Here is a 19584-nt window from a genome sequence, read left to right on the forward strand (position 1 = left end):
TTATATTCCAGAATGAAACAAAACAATAATGACAACTCTTGATATTTACAGTATAGAGCCACACACTCCCATGAAGGTGTAGATTGTCTAGTTCTAAGTGTTTATTCTCCCTTAAAAGACAACCATCCTTAATGTTTCATCCCCTGCCATCTTCTCTCCTTCTCTGTAGCTCAGACTAGCATTTCATATTTCAGTTATTTCTCCATATTAGTCCAACTCACCTTCTCCACCTTGCCTGCTCAACTCAATAACAGACTGGTCCAAGGAGAGGTAACGGTGAACATGGGCAGCAGCCTGTTCATAGTCCTCATTGCGTAGAGCTGTCTGCACCCCATCCATGCAAAACTTCAGATCAAGGATATCATCTGCACGCTGAATAGCTTGATAGATACGGTTCTGCATTGCCAGAAAGAAGACAGACAATTAAAATATTGGAAGGTCTTAGAAGTAGACAGAAAAGCCTTGAAATTGGCTCATAGGTACTAGTGTACTGAGAGAGTTCACTCCCTGCTGTTGCACCTTGGCTAGATCCAGTTGCCTCACTTTGCTGCTGACATTTTCTGCCAGGTTACAGGTGAATTTGATCATTCCAGAGAGCTGACTTGCATCCCCCTCAATAAGTTGCAGATTGGGCCTATGAAACAGAGTTGTAATCACAAATCAATTTCCACAACACTATTGCCCTTTCTGATATCTCATAGAGTAGACAGACTGGAAAAAAAAAAAAATCGCAACATGCAACAGAAATACACATCTGAAACCTAGAAAGCTGATGAAAATGCACAATAAATAAGACATGTTTATGAATAAAAGGTCTGCAGAATTATCACCAACACAATTACAGATTTTTACACATTTTTATACACAATTTTTCACCTGGTTAAATACCATGCTTCCTACTACATGCATCAACCTATTTTTGAATTACTTGAATTATAATAATACATTTTATTTATATAGTGTCTTTCCCGTTTTTAAAGTGTTTCACAGAAATTCAAAGTGAACAACAGGTAATATGGAATACAAATAGTATCTGCATAAAGTACACTTGAAAGAAATACAGGAACCACAAAGATTTGAATTACAAAAAGAAATCAGAATACAAAAACAAAAAAAACAAGCAAAATACTATGAGAGACAAATAAAATAATTTGTACTACAAACACAAGTTATCTTGGTCATCGCGGTCAGGCAGAGTAAACTGACAGAACGGTCAGAAGGTTAAGTTAAATGCCTTTTTGAACAAATATATTTTAAGATTTTTTTTTTTTTTTAATTTAATTATGAATTGAGTCAGCTGATCCCATTAATTTAAGGAGGTTGTTTCAAAATCTAGGAGCATCATTACACACAGAGCACGGGTTAGTCTGGGGTACAACAAGACTAGCAGAATCTGTGGACAGAAGCATAGTGATGGAGGAAGTCACTGATACATTTTAGTGCAAAGCCATTTAAAACCTAATAAACAGTGAGCCAGTGAAGTTGGATCAGGATGGGTGTTGTGTGGTCAAACTTGCGGGTCTGTGCGAGGGGTCTTTCTGTAGAGTTTTGGATCATCTGAAGATATGATAACGGATCATTAGGGGCACCTGCTAGTAAGGACTTACAATAGTTGATACAGGATGTAACAAAGGCATGGACAAGTTTCTTCGCATCAGAAAAGGACACGAATGAGCAAACAAAGGATATTGTATGAAGGTAAGGAAGTTTCTTAACGTGATTAAGGTAGGTAGAATATGAAAGAGAGGAATTAAAAATGACACCAACATTCCTTGTAGAAGAAGGTCTAATGATGTCTTCACCAAGAGTAACTTTCTTAAGCTTTAGTGCCAATTAGCATGCTTTTGGTTTTCTTTCAGTTAAACTTTAAAGAATTACAGTATGTTCGATATAGGTTTTAATTTCACAGAGGCAAGTTGTGAGCCAATAATGCTCCGATAAACTATCACTTTTACCACTGAAATAGATCCAAGTATCATCCTCATAAAAATGATAACCCAGTCCAAAGCTAAAAAAAAAAAAAAAAAAAAAAAATATGGCCAAGAGGAAGCATGTAGATTCAGAACAGCAGAGGGCCAAGGACAGGGCCTTGAGAAACTTCTTGTGCGACTGGCATGGATCTGGACCTGCTGCTGCCAAGACATGGCCATCGGGCATTCATGACTTAAACAACTGACAGCAGTGCCAGAGTTCCCCAGAATATTCTCCATTCTGAACAATAGAATATCATGCTGGACCAGGGGTCCTCAATCACGGTCCTGGAGGGCCGCAGTGGCTGCAGGTTTTTGCTCCAACCCAATTGCTTAATAAGAAGCACTTACTGCTCAGGTAACACTTCTGCTTCACTTTAGTTGTCTCGTTCGTTGCGATTTTGAACCCTTATTGCTTATTTTAGTCTTAAACAGCTGTATTATTGGTTTTTAATTGCTCCTAATTAGCAATAACAGGCAAATGAGAAAATATACCAGCATTTCCCCATTGAACTGGTTACCATTTACACCTGTGTGTATTTATCATACACTACTGGGTTTAATGAAATACTTAGAAGGAAAGTGAAGAGAAAAAAGTGAAGGACTGAGAATTACTCATCCATTTTAGCCTTCAAATCATTTGGATGATATCCTTAAAAAGGGGAACAAAATCTAGGATATGAGAATTACCTGACATAGCAGAGTTAAAGCACTAACAAGCATTGAAATTAAATTATCAGCAAGAGTTGCTTTCTAATTAAGCAACCGGGTTAGAACAAAAACCTGCAGCCACTGCGGCCCTCCAGGACTGTGATTGAGGACCCCTGTGCTGGACAGTGTGTAACAGAATGGATAATGATTTACTTCTAGCAGCAGACTCTGGGCAAATCAGCCTAGTTACTGGAAGCTGAGCAGTTTCAAGGCTGTGCTCTAAAATGATGTTGAAAAGTTTCCATCAACTTAATACAAATTAAGTACAGTAACTAGTGAGTTGGTAGGGCACAACACTGCCAAGATTTTTAGACAAAAAAGGTAAGTAAGAGGATGAAAATTGTTTAGATGTCAAGACCAGACTTTAACATTGGGGTTACAGATGCAAAGTTACAAAACTACTTACCCCATGCGCTGCAGTGCAATCATTTTGGCTGCAATGCTTCCTTTCTGGTTGACAAATGACTCTAGTTCAGCTTCCACAGTCCTCTTAAAATAAAAAGGCTTAGTTAGCACAGACAATCTGTGACCAAGCCTGGATAAAGTTCAATACCATGGATGGATGGATAGATAGTAGCTAATCTGCACATAACTGCTGTCAATACGGTTTTCTTTTGCTTATTGAACGGACTTGGTCACTTATTTCTGTATTAAAATTATTACTCTACATTGCGAGTTAGTAGGTGTAACCAGTTGTGATGTTTGGATGACAAATTATGAAATTAAAATTTCTATATCTAGTCACCAAGTCTGAACATGGTTCATTTGCTTCTAAAGTGTTTCAAAGTTAACGTCAAAACTATGCCAACACTGTTACCAAACTCTAAAAATAAAAACATTTTAAAATGTAAAATCTTTACAGCAAATGGCATATTACGAACCTAGTCTGACTCTCTGTTATAAACTTTGTTTCCCCACACTTTATAATTTGTCATTCTGCTTTTTGGACTTCTTTTAGCTTGGGTTCTGTTTGTGCTTGATGCAGCCGGTATTTGGGATCCACCATCATATACTATACTTAGAATTCATGTACTTGTAATTATGTCCAAACAAAGTAAATACTTCAGTCTTAATGAATGTTTAAATTCATGAAATCCCTATGTAACACTCCATTAAATTAATAAGATTATATGTTTACAAAGTCATCACAAAGAATTCATTCACAAAAAATTCGTTAATCCTCTATGCATGAAAAAATACTGTCTTTACATTTAAATGAGACAGGTGACCCTGCTTCTAATTCTTACTCTGAAACATTTGAGGCGCATGTCATTTATGTTTTTATATACTACTTTTAGGGCAAGTTCTGCCTTTACACCTGCATTTTACTAGTTTTCCTTATTTTGTAATACGCCCCACACAATGAAAAAGTTCACTATTTGATAATCTACAACACAAAATCATATGGTCAACATAACGATTTAGACATTGCACAAATGCTAAAGGGGAATTATCATAAATTAAACTCATTTGACAAGATTGTCAATGCCAGAGAAATTGCACGTCGCGTGCCCCTATACCTCCTCTTCGCAAAGCTGCTGGTAAAGCCTCTCCAACTCCTCCGGTTCGGTAATTTCCTCGATCCTTTCCGGGATCCTCACTGCCCGTTCCGCCATCTTGCCTGTGTTGCTACGTCAACCTTTGGGCCCCCGGAAGTGCGTGGTGTAATCCATAGACATATATAGGTAGACTCCGCATTCACTGCTTTGCCCAGTCGACACGATACGTCAGCGCGTCCGCCATATTGCGAGTGGCAAAAGTGCCATTTTAAATTAATACAGGTAGACGTGGAAACCGGGTTTTCTGATGAAAAAATAGTAACGTTTAAAACAGTATCGTTTACCTACAACAGATTTTGGCGAATCGTTTAATTTATATTTATACACTAATAATGACAATAATTAAATAATAATAATTATTATTATTAAAAATTCCTCCCATATAAGTAACATTTCTCGAATTGCCTTCTTCCATCTCCGAAACATTTCTAGACTAAACTACACTCAAAACTTATCTTTTCAAACTGGCATACCAATTGTGAATTTTGCACTGTTGCTGCCAGTTATCTTTGTTTGTTTGCTAATTATTGCTTTTTGATTTATCATTCTCTTGTTTTAATTTTACTAATGTTGTTTAATTTTATTGTAAGGTGACCTTGAGGGCTAAGAAAGGTGCCTATTAAATAAAATTTATTATTATTATTATTATTATTTTTAATTATTGAGATGAAAAATTGACCAATGTCTGAAAGCCAAAATAGTAAGACTGCAACTGGCAGTCTGGTTTTTCTTTTAACAGTGAAATGATACACTCAATGACAAAAATAAACAATTTTATTAAATACAAATTGGCTTAATAATTTCTGAAAACATTTCACTCATTCCTCTCTCAATCTCTCTCTCTCTCACACACAATGTGGTTACGTAAATATATACAGGATAGGATCTAAAATCCTTGAAACAGAACTGTCTTACGTTGCTTTTTCCGTGTGTTGCCACTCTGTAATTTGAGAGTATTCAGTCTGACAATATGGTGCAGCCTTAGTTTGTGAAAGACAGACACAGCTAAAGACATGAGCATGAAATGGTGATTGTCAATTTCAAACTGTGTTTCGTGAATGTGTTCCTTGAGAAAAAACACATCATCTGAACCAATCTTAGCCCAAGCAAACTGATTGATCAAAGATACACTGACAGCTTGCCCTTATGTCGACTGTTGGATAACACGCTCAGCTACTTTGACCACCTTGACTGTACCCTCAGAAGGAATCATCAAACCTCCTTTGGTTTTTAATGTGAGCAAGTGGTAGCTTTGATCATATGATGCCGGTACAGCATCTGTAACCAAACTAGCACGGCACACATCACAGGACAGCTTTCTCAAAATCCTGTCTAAGGGCTACCTCCCACTGCTTCCTGAGGTGGATTTCTTTAGGAAATCTTCAAAGTTTGAGAAATTTTAACAGCTAACAACAATCTACATAGTTAGTGACTAAATACATTTAGCCAAAATGTTGTTTGGAGGCTCACTTGAGCACATAAATGCATAGTTTTGCTATCTTAGCCTGGTGTAGCTAAAGTCAAGATTATAAAATGGGATTTTCTAATGGCCAAATATAACCAAAACAATTGTTCAGCCTCACCTATGAAATGTAATCCCCCGGGATCTGGTTTGGAGTGTACAGCGGTTTGTACGATCTCAAGCAGCACAAGCGTGAGGCATCTTTATCCATTACTTCACTCTACAGCAGTGCCACTCGCAATATGGCGGTGACATTACAATGCTGTTGGTCAAGCGGCGTCTGGTAATTCTATGTCTAAGGTGTAATCTACCCAAGCAATATGGCGTCAAATTGGAGAGGATTCCGGATTCATGCCAAATAGATGACCACCGTAGCTCTATAGGCTTAAAGGACTTAAGCAAGTTGTTTGATAGGGCCATTATTGTCACAAGGACAAAGTACAGTGGGTTAGTTACATGAAGTGTCAATCAATTAGTCTCCGACGCCATTGCTAATGTCAGCGTCTACCTTCATTTGAAATTTTTGACTTACCTTAAATAACTACTTTACCTGAAAAGAATCAGAATCAACTTATACACCAACACAGAGACAACATATAGAAAGCTGCTGTGTTGTATAAGGAACAATCCTCCATTTGTTGTTAAGGTAAAATTATGGCTTTTGATTATCCTTATTACTTAGTATAAACTGTCCTATATAGAGTGGATTCAGAAAGTATTCAGAGCCCTTCATTTTCTGCACACTTTATTGTGTTATTGATTTACTTTGAAATGGATAAATTTGCTGAGGTGGGCTGGCACCCTGCCCGGGGATTTGTTCCTGCCTTGTGCCCTGTGTTGGCTGGGATTGGCTCCAGCAGACCCCTGTGACCCTGTGTTAGGATATAGCAGGTTGGAAAATGACTGATTGACTGACTGGATAAATTTGGTCTACATTTGCCATTTGAAAGACAATTAGACATACACCTTCTTGATGATCTCACTTTTACTGTTCTACACTCCTCTTCTTCTCAACTTACCCCTCCTATCATCACTGCAAACGATATCTGCAGCTTATTCAAAAACCAAAATTTTAAAATAGCTGCAGGTCCAGACCTTTTTTCTCCTTCCATGCTCAGGCACTGTGCAGACCAGTTGCCTGTAGTATTTGCAGACATTTTTGACCAATTTCTGGATCTGTGCACTGTTCCTGCCTGCTTTAAGACATTCCAGTAGCAAATAAATCAAAGGTTATAGGCCTGAATGACGGCAGATCAGTAGCTCTAACCACTGTGTTAATGAAGACCTGTGAACACTTTATTCTGAATTACCTCAGGAATTCTACAAAAGACTTCCTGGGCCCATTTCAGTTTGTCTACAAAGCCAACCGGTTTATAGAAAATGCAATGAATGTAAGTCTGAGCTTTATTTACACACTCTTTGATAAGCTAGGGGAATATGTGAGGATCTTGATTGAGGACTGTAATTCTTTCAATACAAGAGCTCCTAGATAAGAAACTCACCCAGTTGAACCTGTCCACCAATCTGTCATTGGATCACTGGCTTTCTTACAGGTAGATAACAGTATGTGTGGTTAATTCTTAGTACTGATGCTATACAGGGTTGTGTCTTTTCCCCATTATTCTTCTCACTATACACAAATGACTGTACCTCTTAACATTTATCTGCAAAACTTAAATTTGCAGATTACATCACACTAATAGGCCTCATTTCAAACAATGGCGAGTCCATATACAGAAAAGAGGTGGAAAATCTGACATTATGGTGTAGTCATAATAATTTGGTCCTTAACATTCGAAAAACTGAGGAGATGATCATAGATTTAAGGAAACACTGTCTGCTCACCTATCACTTGCTATAAATGGCTCAGCAGTTGGGATGACAGAATCATTTAGGTTTCTGGGCACTATGCTGTAACAAAACCTTAAGTGGGGCAATAACATTACATGCATTATTAAGAAAGCTCACCAGAGAATGTTCTTGTTGCATATGCTGAAGAAATGTAATCTCCCTCAAGCAATACTGGTCCAATTCTACACAGTCATCATTGAGTCCATTCTGACCATATACTGTGTATAACGGTCTGGTTTGGTGCTGCCTCTGTTTAGGCTAAGGACAATCTGCAGTGCATCATCAGAGTCTGTGAAAGGATCACAGGCTGTTACTTACCGTACACTGAAGTCCTATATGAGGAATAGGGTTGCTGATTCCAACTCACCCAGGCCATCACCTGTTCCCAAGACTTCCTTCTGGCAAACATCTTCGTGCAGAGGAAACTAAAACAACACATCACGTTTTCCATGTGAGTTTAATCTTACTAATCAGGTCTGAGCTTCTACTTAGTATCTCTGTATACCTGCACACTAGAGTGCTGGACATTTTAATCCCTTTGTATGTTGCATCATATTTTATTATTTTACATTTTGTCTTCTTATATTTATCTTTGTATTCTGTGTTGTCCTTGTATGTTGCACCAATATTATTAAGACAAATTCCTAGTTACATTAGTGTACCTGGCCAGTAAACTGATTTCTGCTGATTCTGATTTTTGCCTATCAATCTATACTCAATGGCTCATAATGACAAAAGTGAAAACATGTTTTCAGAACGGTTTGAAGTTATATTAAAAATCAAAAACTGAAATGTCTCATTCATATAACTATTGCATTGTAACATTTTGCTTTGGCACTCCAAATTATGGTCAGGTGTATCCTGTTTGCTTTAATTCTCGTTGAGATGTGTCTAGAACCTGATTGGAGTCCACCTGTGGCTTGATATTATCAAGGCAAGCTGCAAAAGGGTTCTGAAAAGTTGGATGTCATTTGCTTGAAATGCTGTTTAAAACTTACTTTGTACCATCTTCCAGGCCTCCACGGACTCTTCAGCTATGTGGTTTCTCAGTTGATAGCTGATAGTTATGATAGTACTGTAGTTGGGTGCTGCCATCTGTTTCCTTCCTTTATTTGATTAATTGTGAGAATCAGTTTTACCTGGAATGTTTTTACATGTAAATGCATATCAAGTCGAAGAGGTTTACTCTTGTATTGAAGCTGCATATTGAGATTATTGAGTAGTTCTGTTATATCAATTAAAAAAAAAACCCAAGGTATCATTTGCACCTTATAACACTACTGCAAATGAGAACAGTGTCAATGAACCAAGAAAACATTTCTTTCTTGGCTATCAGTCCTGAGTACTACAGTGGGATGCAAAAGTTTGGGCAACCTTGTTAATAGTCATTATTTTTCTGTATAAATCGTTGGTTGTTACGATAAAAAATGTCAGTTAAATATATCATATAGGAGACGCACACAGTGATATTTGAGAAGTGAAATGAAGTTTATTGGATTTACAGAAAGTGTGCAATAATTGTTCAAACAAAATCAGGCAGGTGCATAAATTTGGGCACCGTTGTCATTTTATTGATTCCAAAACTTTTAGAACTAATTATTGGAACTCAAATTGGCTTGGTAAGCTCGGTGACCCCTGACCTACATACACAGGTGAATCCTATAATGAGAAAGAGTATTTAAGGGGGTCAATTGTAAGTTTCCCTCCTCCTTTAATTTTCTCTGAAGAGTAGCAACATGGGAGTCACAAAACAACTCTCTAATGACCTGAAGACAAAGATTGTTCACCATCATGGTTTAGGGGGATACAGAAAGCTGTCCCAGAGATTTAACCTGTCAGTTTCCACAGTTAGGAACATATTGAGGAAATGGAAGACCACAGGCTCAGTTCAAGATAAGGCTCAAAGTGGCAGACCAAGAAAGATTTCGGATAGACAGAAGCGGCGAGTGGTGAGAACAGTCAGAGTCAACCCACAGACCAGCACCAAAGACCTACAACATCATCTTGCAGCAGATGGAGTCACTGTGCATCGTTCAACCATTCGGCGCACTTTACACAAGGAGATGCTGTATGTGAGAGTGATGCAGAGGAAGCCTTTTCTCCGCCCACAGCACAAACAGAGCCGCTTGAGGTCTGCTCAAGCACATTTGGACAAGCCAGCTTCATTTTGGAATAAGGTGCTGTGGACTGATGAAACTAAAATTGAGTTATTTGGGCATAACAAGGGGCGTTATGCATGGAGGAAAAGAACACAGCATTCCAAGAAAAACACCTGCTACCTACAGTAAAATATGGTGGTGGTTCCATCATGCTGTGGGGCTGTGTGGCCAGTGCAGGGACTGGGAATCTTGTCAAAGTTGAGGGATGCATGGATTCCACTCAGTATCAGCAGATTCTGGAGACCAATGTCCAGGAATCAGTGACAAAGCTGAAGCTGCGCCAGGGCTGGATCTTTCAACAAGACAACGACCCGAAACACTGCTCAAAATCCACTAAGGCATTCATGCAGAGGAACAAGTACAACGTTCTAGAATGGCCATCTCAGTCCTCAGACCTGAATATAATTGAAAATCTGTGGTGTGAGTTAAAGAGAGCTGTCCATGCTCGGAAGCCATCAAACCTGAATGAACTAGAGATGTTTTGTAAAGAGGAATGGTCCAAAATACCTTCAACCACAATCCAGACTCTCATTGGAACCTACAGGAAGCGTTGAGGCTGTAATTTCTGCAAAAGGCGGATCAACTAAATATTGATTTCATTTCTTTTTTGTGGTGCCCAAATTTATGCACCTGCCTGATTTTGTTTGAACAATTATTGCACACTTTCTGTAAATCCAATAAACGTCATTTCACTTCTCAAATATCACTGTGTGTGTCTCCTATATGATATATTTAACTGACATTTTTTATCGTAACAACCAACGATTTATACAGGAAAATAATGACTATTAACAAGGTTGCCCAAACTTTTGCATCCCACTGTATAATGTGATGTTAGAAATTTATTGGCTGGGATTACACAAACATAACATTAAATGGAAATCCCCAAAGTTAGAATCTTATGTAAAACAGTGCTTCCTTAATTGCATTGGTAAAATTCAAAAAACAAGTCCCAGTGTAATATACTAGTCCCTTAATAACATTACAGGGTTTTGTGTTCCTTTTGCTGACATTCAATATTCTACTGTTATTATGAGATTTTTCAGGTAAGGAAGACAGGCGTTTTGAGGAAAGGCTGCTCTACTCATCATTTATGATACCAGAGAATAGTGATGTACTGCACATTGATTAGTGCATAAGAACATGCAAAAGAAATTTGACAAACAAGAGACCATTCACTCCATCAAGCTTGTTTGTTTGCTAATAACTAAGCTGTCCCAATAAATTAGAATGCAAGTGAGAATTTCACTGTACTCTGTACACGTGATCATAATGACTCTGTAAACCATTAATCCTGCCCAAAATTGTATATTTAACAGAATTCCTTAAATTTTTGGTAACTTTCTCATGTCAATATCTGCACAACTATTATTGGAAATGTAGAAAATTTCCCAAGCATAATGCCTGTGTGTATACAGTGCCTTCAGAAATTATTCATACTCCTTAGCATTTTCACATTTTGTTATGTTAGAGGCTTGTGCCAAAATCATTTGAGTTTATTTTTTCTCAAGCAACACTCAATACCCATAAATGACAAAGAGAAAATGGAATTTTAGGAATTTTGAAAATTTCTTAAAAATAAAAAGCTGAAATATCACCTTGAAGCAAGTATTAAGACTCATTACTCAGTTCTTTGTTGAAGCCCCCTGTGGCAGCAATTACAACCTAGATAGATAGATAGATAGATAGATAGATAGATAGATAGATACTTTATTAATCCCAAGGGGAAATTCACAAACCTGGAGTCTTCTTTGGTATAATGCGAAAAGCTTCACACACCTGGATTTGGGGATTTGAAGTCTGTCAGTGAAAAGTAATTTCTCCAGAGAATTTTAATTGATTTAATTCACATTGTCAGAGTTGCCCCTAAGCCACTACTGTATTGTTTTTGCTTTGCGATTAGGGTCATTGCCTCATTTTATGATATCAGCACTTAATGTTTTATACAGATAGATCTTATTAGTTAGTGCTGCCACACAACAAAAACACTAACTGCGCATGTTAGATTAATTAATGCCTCTGAACTATCCTGATGTTTCTGTGGGTGTTTGCTCCATAATAGACTGGCGCCTTGCCCAAGGCTGGTCCCTGCCTTGGAACTGATGCAACTGGGATAGATTCCAGGCTTCTGCAAACACACTACTGGATTAGGCATGGTCAGTATTTAAGCATTATTATAATGTTTTAATGCATTTCATATAAATAAGCCCTTTGTCTTTTGGAATTATTACTTTAATATGTCAATTAACATTTTTTAACATTGACAGGCTTTCTAATTATAGTCTGCCTTCTCTAATAGTTTTATTAGTTCACGATTCTCCTTCTATTTTTTGTATTGCCTCTTACAAAATAGTGATAACGAACTTTTATATTGAGAGAAATAACAAAATAATTGCACAGACATTTTATAGCACTTCTATACAGAGCAAATTGCAATGGGATAATTAATAATTTAAAAAATATACTAATTTTAAATAGCTATAAACATAACCAAAGCCATAACTTCACTACAAACATGTACAGTTTTCGTACTTTCTTTGTTATTGCACATTTATGAGGCAAGTATGACTGTACTTCTGTCAGCTGAACCCAAACCAACGTTTTTCGTATTTTTTTTTTTGTCTGCGCAGGCGTCATTAGGTTGCCCGCCACTTTGCGCTTAGTTAGGCCCCGTGGTACAGTGATCGTTTCAGCTTGCCCGTCTTGCGCCTTTTATTTGAGAGGTCATATCTGTACAGATATTTCCTTTCTCTGAGGGCATTTTGTAAACTGAAGGAATATTAATGAAAATTTAGTTTCGTGTCGAATTGTATTTTAGTCATCCTGTCAAATTCACTTACATTTAGTTTCACCTTACATAAAGGCATTATGTAGGACACCTCTGCTAATGGACCCCTTCGGCCCTTGAAGGACCCAGTGATGTCGATCCGAATGACTAGCGAACTGATTTCTATCCATGTAGTGGTGTAAGAGTATTCTTTTTAATATCTGTTCCATCCTCATGAAAGACAAGGTTTAGGGCTGCTGCGAAAAAAGCACCCGCTTTTCTTAAGCGGTAGTCAGCATATGGGCCATATTGGTAAGCATCGGACTTTTATTAAACACCTTTTGGCGTTACTACGTTGTATGAATGAATTTTTCTCGGGCCTAGTTTTAATTACTAGGAACTCTAAATAATAGGAGCCATGCTGCTTTTCGGGTGCTGGTGCTGGCCAACCCTCGTTTTTGAGATTAACTATGAATAATCAGCGCAACAATTGAGTCCCGTGATGTTTTCGGAAACTTGATGGAAATAATAAGAGATGTTTGTGTCTACATGCCTTTTTCTATGATATATTGATTACATTTTACACAATACCGAATGTTTAGATATGTCTAAAATCGTAAAAGTACCCTGATCTTTTTTTGTCTCATCGGTTAAATTGGCCATTAGGTAGGAAAGTAAAACAATCGAGTCTTGCATGTTTGATATGTATGTAATGGTGGAACCTGCAGCACAAATATCAAAAAGAAAAACATTTAAATAAGTATCCAGAAGTAATCTCGATTATTTAAGTGTTAAAGAATGGAGGCTTATGCAGTGGCGATATAATTCTGTCCAAGAGTCCACTTGTATTTTGTCCCGACCAACCCATCACAGAGAGGAGCACTTCTGTCGTGCCGTGTCGCCAAATTTAATTGAAAGGGTTATCCCATTAGTTGTTAGTACTGCCTAGCTTTGAATACAGTCCGGAATACTACAAATATAGATTTTGCATGATTCCGGGTCTGGGCATTTCTCTACAAATAGCTGAGGATTATTCTGTAAAGTTAATATTCCGTGAATAAACGTTGATGTATGCCTTATTGAGTCCCGTGATGGACTCGTTCCTGCTTTGTGTACAAATATGGCCTGTGTAGGTAGTGCCCAAAACGACCTTGAACAAAATTTAGTAGCGTGTACAGGATGGGCATTATTTTGTTGTTTTCTAAACCCTTTGAAGGTGTTATTCATAAATTGTTTGTTAATCAAGCAGCCACTTGATTATCATGCAGGTTTAAATGAATGACTCTTGTTTAAGACAACAGTTTGCGCTGGTGCTTCTTGTCTGTTAGTAGTAGTTACTTCTAGTGATATTCGTTTAAAAGCAATTAGGATTTTGTTCAGGAAGCTCTGATATTGTGTCAAGTTTCTGTTTGCTTCGTTTTCAATTTAAACTTATTAGCGTGTGTCTATGTGCTCACTCTGTGATGGAATGGTGCCCTATCCACGGATTGGTCCCGCCTTTCCCCCTATGCTTGCTGTTATAGGTTCTAGCGTCCCCCAGACCCTACTCAAGGTATAGTGAGTTTGGAAATTGGATGGGTGGATTAATAAATAACCATTTCATATGTACTTAACCGTTGTGAACAAAGTGTAGGCAAGACTCCTGTGGCATATCATTGCATAAATTCCAGAACCCTTCATCTTTTCAGGGAATTGATTGTGCTTGCTTTGGCTTCTAGTTTACAAGAAGTGTATTGTTAGGCAGCCTAAAGATCGCTGTGAATTGGTTGTTAGTCACCAACCCAATACTGTATCAGTCCTTGCTATACATTTTAAGAAAAGAGCAATGCTTGTTTCTTCATGTAACCATAACTGGAAATGGCACTCCAGGCTTTCCAAGTGAATTAACACTGTAGCAGTTTGTCGTCTGTACTGGCAGTAGATTGATTTAGTTGGCTAGTTGGCAGAGGTGCTAAACCTTTATTACTCCAAGATCCTGTCATACCATGAGAATATGTGATGGCTCCCTACATTGGCTGTTATATTTATCATCTTTCATTCTGCTGCCCTTTTGAAAAGGTTACTTGCTTTTTTCAGCCTACATTTATTAACAAAAGCATATTTGCTGCTAGCGTTTCATTTTTAAAGCATAATATGAAATTCATAGGCCATTTAAAAAAAGCTTGCATTTTTTAAAAATGTTTTTTTACACCATTACTCGAATTTCTTAATTATAACATAAAATGGGTAGGCATTTTTTTTGTGTTAAGTAGTAATTGTAATTACTATTTATGGAAGTTTTCAATGCATATATTTCTGATAACTGCTCAATACTGTTGTTTTTATGTGTTACTTTTTAAGTTGAGCATTGTTTGATTGCACAATTCTGAAAATTAAAACATGAGAAGTACATTTTAAAATGCAAAATTAGTCATGACAGACTTTTCTTTTCATAATGTAATTACAGAGGCTACTTTGTTATACTGGAGAATCTCCAACAGTGACAACTACATTTAACACAACAGGAGAGAAGTAAGAATGGTGCAGGAAAAGAACTGGTTTACAGAAATAATGTTGTGAGATGTGTACAGTCTCACCCAGTGTTTTAGTTGTGGGAGGAATTTTAACTGATTAGAGCTAATGTTTTAGCTGTCGCCCTGGACTTCTTTTGGACTCAGACATGCCACTTTCTCGTCCGTTTCTTTGTATTTCAGCTCCTGGTGAAAGTTCAGGTGTTGCACCTGGCACTCGCGCTGTATAGTGCTGTTGTTCAAAACTGTCTTCCTTCTGATTTTTCCATCCTTTTTCCCCTTCCACCAATTGGCTCACTCGCCTGCCACATGGCAATCCCTTTCTGTTTCTGGCCAGGAGACTTCCTCCCTTCACTTGTCCATCCACCCCCTTTGTAAATGCCGATCTTGTATTCTACAACTGGCAGTCTTAATTTGCAATTCTGGCAAGTTTGAAGCCAAGCCCCCATCTCAGTTCTGAACTATGCCAATCATGTACAAGGCACATGTGGTACCATAGTTGAGGTGCTAAATTATGAAACACTTTAAAGGGGGTCAACATCCACCTTAGTAAAAGTGTGTATGTGTATCTGTGTTTCCATGTAGTGCTGCTGTATGCCTGTCATTCCAACAGGTGGTGCATCATAAACATTAACATTGCCTTCATGAATCCCATACCAAATGACATATAACAGGCATTTGTCATTCAAACAGATGGCACATCACAAACATTTATAGTAATGCATTTTTTTACTACTTGCATTACAAAATGCATTCCAGTAGATGTGCACTGCAACCGTAAATACATTCTAGTAGATGTACACTGCAAAAGTTTTTGCTGAGGTCAGTGTTAATTACTTAGATTTCAACTTGTCTTAGGTAGTAACGGTAGTATAATATAGGAAAACTGAAGGTGATATGTAGCATACAAAAATATTTTACGTTTTATTCTTTCAACTTTTTTCACAGATGTACTGTTAAGAGTATATTAATACCACTTGGCTGAGTTCCTGGAGCCATGTTTCTGTACAATCTCACCCTTCAGAGGGCTACGGGTATTAGTCATGCAATCCATGGCAACTTCTCAGGTAAGCTCATTAATCTGTGTTTTTGGAGATACCATAGCTGCCTGAAAGTGAATATGACATGTCCTTTGTAATCTAGTGTTTTGATTTTGTGTAACATGTTTGCAGCCATGTATGTCTTCCATTTTAAATGATTTCCATAGACTGTAGCATATTTTGGGGGAAGAAAATCACAAAGGCACATAGCAAACATAGCTACTTAAAATTCTTTGCTCAGTGCTTAAGGTGCCTATACTGGACTTTGTTGGTAAAAGCAAGAGGCCGTAGGATAAATCTTGGATAACACAGCAGCTCTGGGCCTTGGTTAGATTATTGGTGTGTTAACTAAAAAACAATTATGGGCTTCTCTGTAGAGTTTACATTTGTTCAGAATACTGGTATATACTCTGGTTTCTTAAAGTTGCAAAAATCAATTAAAAAAAAAAAAAAAATTTGGCTTGATAATGGGTATCTAAGATTGGATTGGTATTATACGTTGTGGATTGACCAACATCCTTCCTAGAGTTGGTTCATACTCTACACCTAGTGCCATCAGGTTAAACACTAGCACCTTGTGAACCAACAAAAAGGAAAACTTGTGTTCAGAAAAGAAGTATGTGATGTCTGGCATGTACAATGAGTTCGTTTTTCTTTCTGAAATATCTTACAGGAACCAAACAGCAAGAGATTGTTGTTTCTCGAGGGAAGATCCTTGAGTTGCTTCGTCCAGATGCCAACACTGGAAAAGTTCACACACTGCTCACAATGGAGGTTTTTGGGATCATCCGGTCACTTATGGCCTTCAGGTTGACTGGTGGAACCAAAGGTATTAATTTTGTGTTCTCAGTTTTAATAAGTCATACACAATGTTTTGAACTTTTTTAAGCAATTGGTTTAAAGAGTGCTGTGTACAGTATTCTGCTGAAATGATGAGTTTTCATGTCTCTTCTCTGAATTTTTAACTGGAGAACGATTTTAGCTCTGACTACAGCAGTTTCCTTAAGATACATTGAAACCTTAGCACTCTTAATATACCATTTAAGAAACAAATGATTCTATCCTGTAATTGTTTTCTCTGCATTGAATCTTGTTTAGTTTTGATGCTTACTTAGAACCTGCAGAAATTAATTTGCTTATTTTTCTTTGCTATGATTACAAACACAGCAAAGCTTTTCCTAATGTAGGAATTTTTAGTTTTTCAATGTCTCTTCATCAATCAATTATGTATATTTTATCCAATAAAATAACATACTGTTTTTTTTTCCTCAGATTACATTGTGGTGGGAAGTGACTCTGGAAGAATTGTTATCTTGGAATATCACCCTTCTAAGAATATGTTTGAAAAGGTTCACCAAGAGACTTTTGGAAAAAGTGGTTGTCGGCGCATTGTCCCAGGACAGTTCTTGGCTGTTGACCCCAAGGGAAGGGCTGTAATGATAGGTAATAAGCAAACAGTACACACTGTTTTGCATTTAACCACTGTGTTATACTTGGTGAAAAAGGTGTAGTGGATAATCAAAGGTTCTAAGACTTCATCTATATTATTAAAAGGTTTACTGATAATTTAACTTTGTTATAGTCAATGTTATTTTTCAATCCAAGGAGTTGTAGTTATACTTCAGGTTGCCGTGAGTACTTCGTAGTCTGCAGTTTGTGTTGTCCCTCATCTTGCAGTAAACATTATTGATTTGAACGACATGGCAGGAACAACATCCATCCATCCATTTTCTAACCCGCTGAATCCGAACACAGGGTCAAGGGGGTCTGCTGGAGCCAATCCCAGCCAACACAGGGCACAAGGCAGGAACCAATCCCGGGCAAGGCGCCAACCCACCGCAGGGCAGGAACAACACTGGTTATTAAAATCAAAACACTTTTTTGCATTTATTGTGAAATATTCAACAATTACACTTGTAATAATTTTTTGGCAACCATTATTTGGTTAAGACCATATTTGGTTTATTTGAAGCCAGAATAAGTGTTTAAATAATGCCTTTCTCAGTGACAAAAATACATGTGAACTCCTTTGCCCCAGTATAATAAAAATGATGTACATATGTATTTACAAATTACTTTAGTCTGAAATGTATTTTGACATATAAGTATTTTTAAAATGCTTTTTAATGAAGACTGACTAGATGACTTTCAAGCCGTATTTATCAGAAATCTTTCATATAACAAGGCAGTAACAGTTACATGCATGACAATTGCTAGTGCAGTTGCCTTGAATAGTTTTGTAATGGAAAGTTTAAATAACCTGAGGTGTGATGCTTAAACTATTTGAAATGAAAGAGACCAAACAGAAAACTTTCAAATATAACATTTTACGTCAAACCTATGTTGTACAGTTTTGTCTGTATTTGATGGGCAACCTGTTATACCACCCACATTTTTTTGGTCTGTTTAATCCTATTGAGTAACAGCATAAATGAGATAATTGGTCAGATGTATATTCTTCTGTTCAAGACCCTACAACGAAAATGGTCTTAAACATATTATTTAACTTAATTATGTGTTCAGGAGTAAGAAACGTTACTGCAGCCTGTTTTTTAAAAAAAAAAAAAAAAAATTGGAAAGTAATCTTAACTAGAACAAGTTTGTATTTTGAAAACTGCAAGTGAGCAAAGCCACTTGACCTTATCTGAATGGTGATATATTGTCCTGTTCGTTCTTGTTAAGAGTGCCTTGTGTGATGATTATTGCATGTCTCTTCTCTGAAATCTAATGAAGAGATGTCTTCAGCTGACAAGGGCCTCTATTTCTATGTATTGTCTTGTGTTTGTGTGTCTTCCAGTTCCCTTGCAGTATATAGGTAGGTTGTGTGGCATAGCTGAATTGCAGAGACCAGGCTTGACTGTTCTTTAATGTGTGACTCGCTGTTTGGTCCTGAGCACTTATCTGGCAGTGCATCAACTGCGGAAATAATCTAACATGTTGTACTATGATTGTGAAATATGTAGTGTTTGGCCAATGCTTTAAATATGATACACAGACTGCCTTATAACTTAATTTTAACAAAAAATATTGAATTTTTTTTCTCTGTTTATTTTCCATTGCCTTCCATAATTGCTCATGATTTCCTTTGCTGTGTAAGCCAATTTTTGAAGGTTGCATTTTTATTGCTAGGATAAAATTACACTGTTATGTGTAAACTTTCTACACAAAAGTCAAATTGTGGAATTGTGACAAATTAAGGTTTGAGTAAGAGTGCAGAAAACTTTAAATGAAAGAGCATTTAGCAGTACCACCAGGTTCTCAATCTAGCACAATATGTTTAGAAAAATGTGTGCTGCAAGTATGAGTCGGAAAACGTGGGAAAGGTGACACTGAAAATTCGTCATTCAGTTCAAAGATGAAACACAACTGTGTCTTAAAGCATAGTTCAGCATTTGCTTTATTATTACAGCATTAAAAATAATTTGCAGGGTTACCGTACATGTCCTGAAAATTAGCAACATTAAACACCTATTTCAATCACCATAGAATTCAGTGATTTGTAAAAGTTGATCAAAAATGCCATGTCCTCTGACAACAATTGGCAAGTTAATGGTA

At 37.2% G+C, this 19584-nt stretch overlaps 2 protein-coding genes and 1 non-coding gene across 3 annotated transcripts in view; 2 read left to right on the top strand and 1 right to left on the bottom strand.

Moving 5' to 3' along the window:
• The window catches only part of cog4 (component of oligomeric golgi complex 4), a 28101-nt gene extending 23756 nt beyond the window's left edge, over window positions 1-4345 (bottom strand). The window contains exons 1-4 of the mRNA XM_039762846.1: window positions 4202-4345; window positions 3088-3170; window positions 520-634; window positions 222-396 (exon numbers count right to left, since the gene is read on the bottom strand). Of these exons, the coding sequence (XP_039618780.1) occupies window positions 222-396; window positions 520-634; window positions 3088-3170; window positions 4202-4297 (469 nt within the window). The 5' untranslated portion in view covers window positions 4298-4345. The remainder of the gene's footprint in view (window positions 1-221; window positions 397-519; window positions 635-3087; window positions 3171-4201) is intronic.
• Window positions 4346-12615: 8270 nt separating this feature from the next.
• The window catches only part of sf3b3 (splicing factor 3b, subunit 3), a 29638-nt gene continuing 22669 nt past the window's right edge, over window positions 12616-19584 (top strand). The window contains exons 1-4 of the mRNA XM_039762847.1: window positions 12616-12791; window positions 15938-16056; window positions 16703-16858; window positions 17302-17472. Of these exons, the coding sequence (XP_039618781.1) occupies window positions 15987-16056; window positions 16703-16858; window positions 17302-17472 (397 nt within the window). The 5' untranslated portion in view covers window positions 12616-12791; window positions 15938-15986. The remainder of the gene's footprint in view (window positions 12792-15937; window positions 16057-16702; window positions 16859-17301; window positions 17473-19584) is intronic.
• Window positions 16951-17026, top strand: LOC120536145. Its single transcript, XR_005635051.1, has one exon. It is a non-coding gene; the product is annotated as a small nucleolar RNA SNORD111 (small nucleolar RNA).

This window comes from Polypterus senegalus, chromosome 9 (genome assembly GCF_016835505.1).
Source record: "Polypterus senegalus isolate Bchr_013 chromosome 9, ASM1683550v1, whole genome shotgun sequence".
In the NCBI taxonomy this organism is placed as follows: Eukaryota; Metazoa; Chordata; class Cladistia; order Polypteriformes; family Polypteridae; genus Polypterus; species Polypterus senegalus.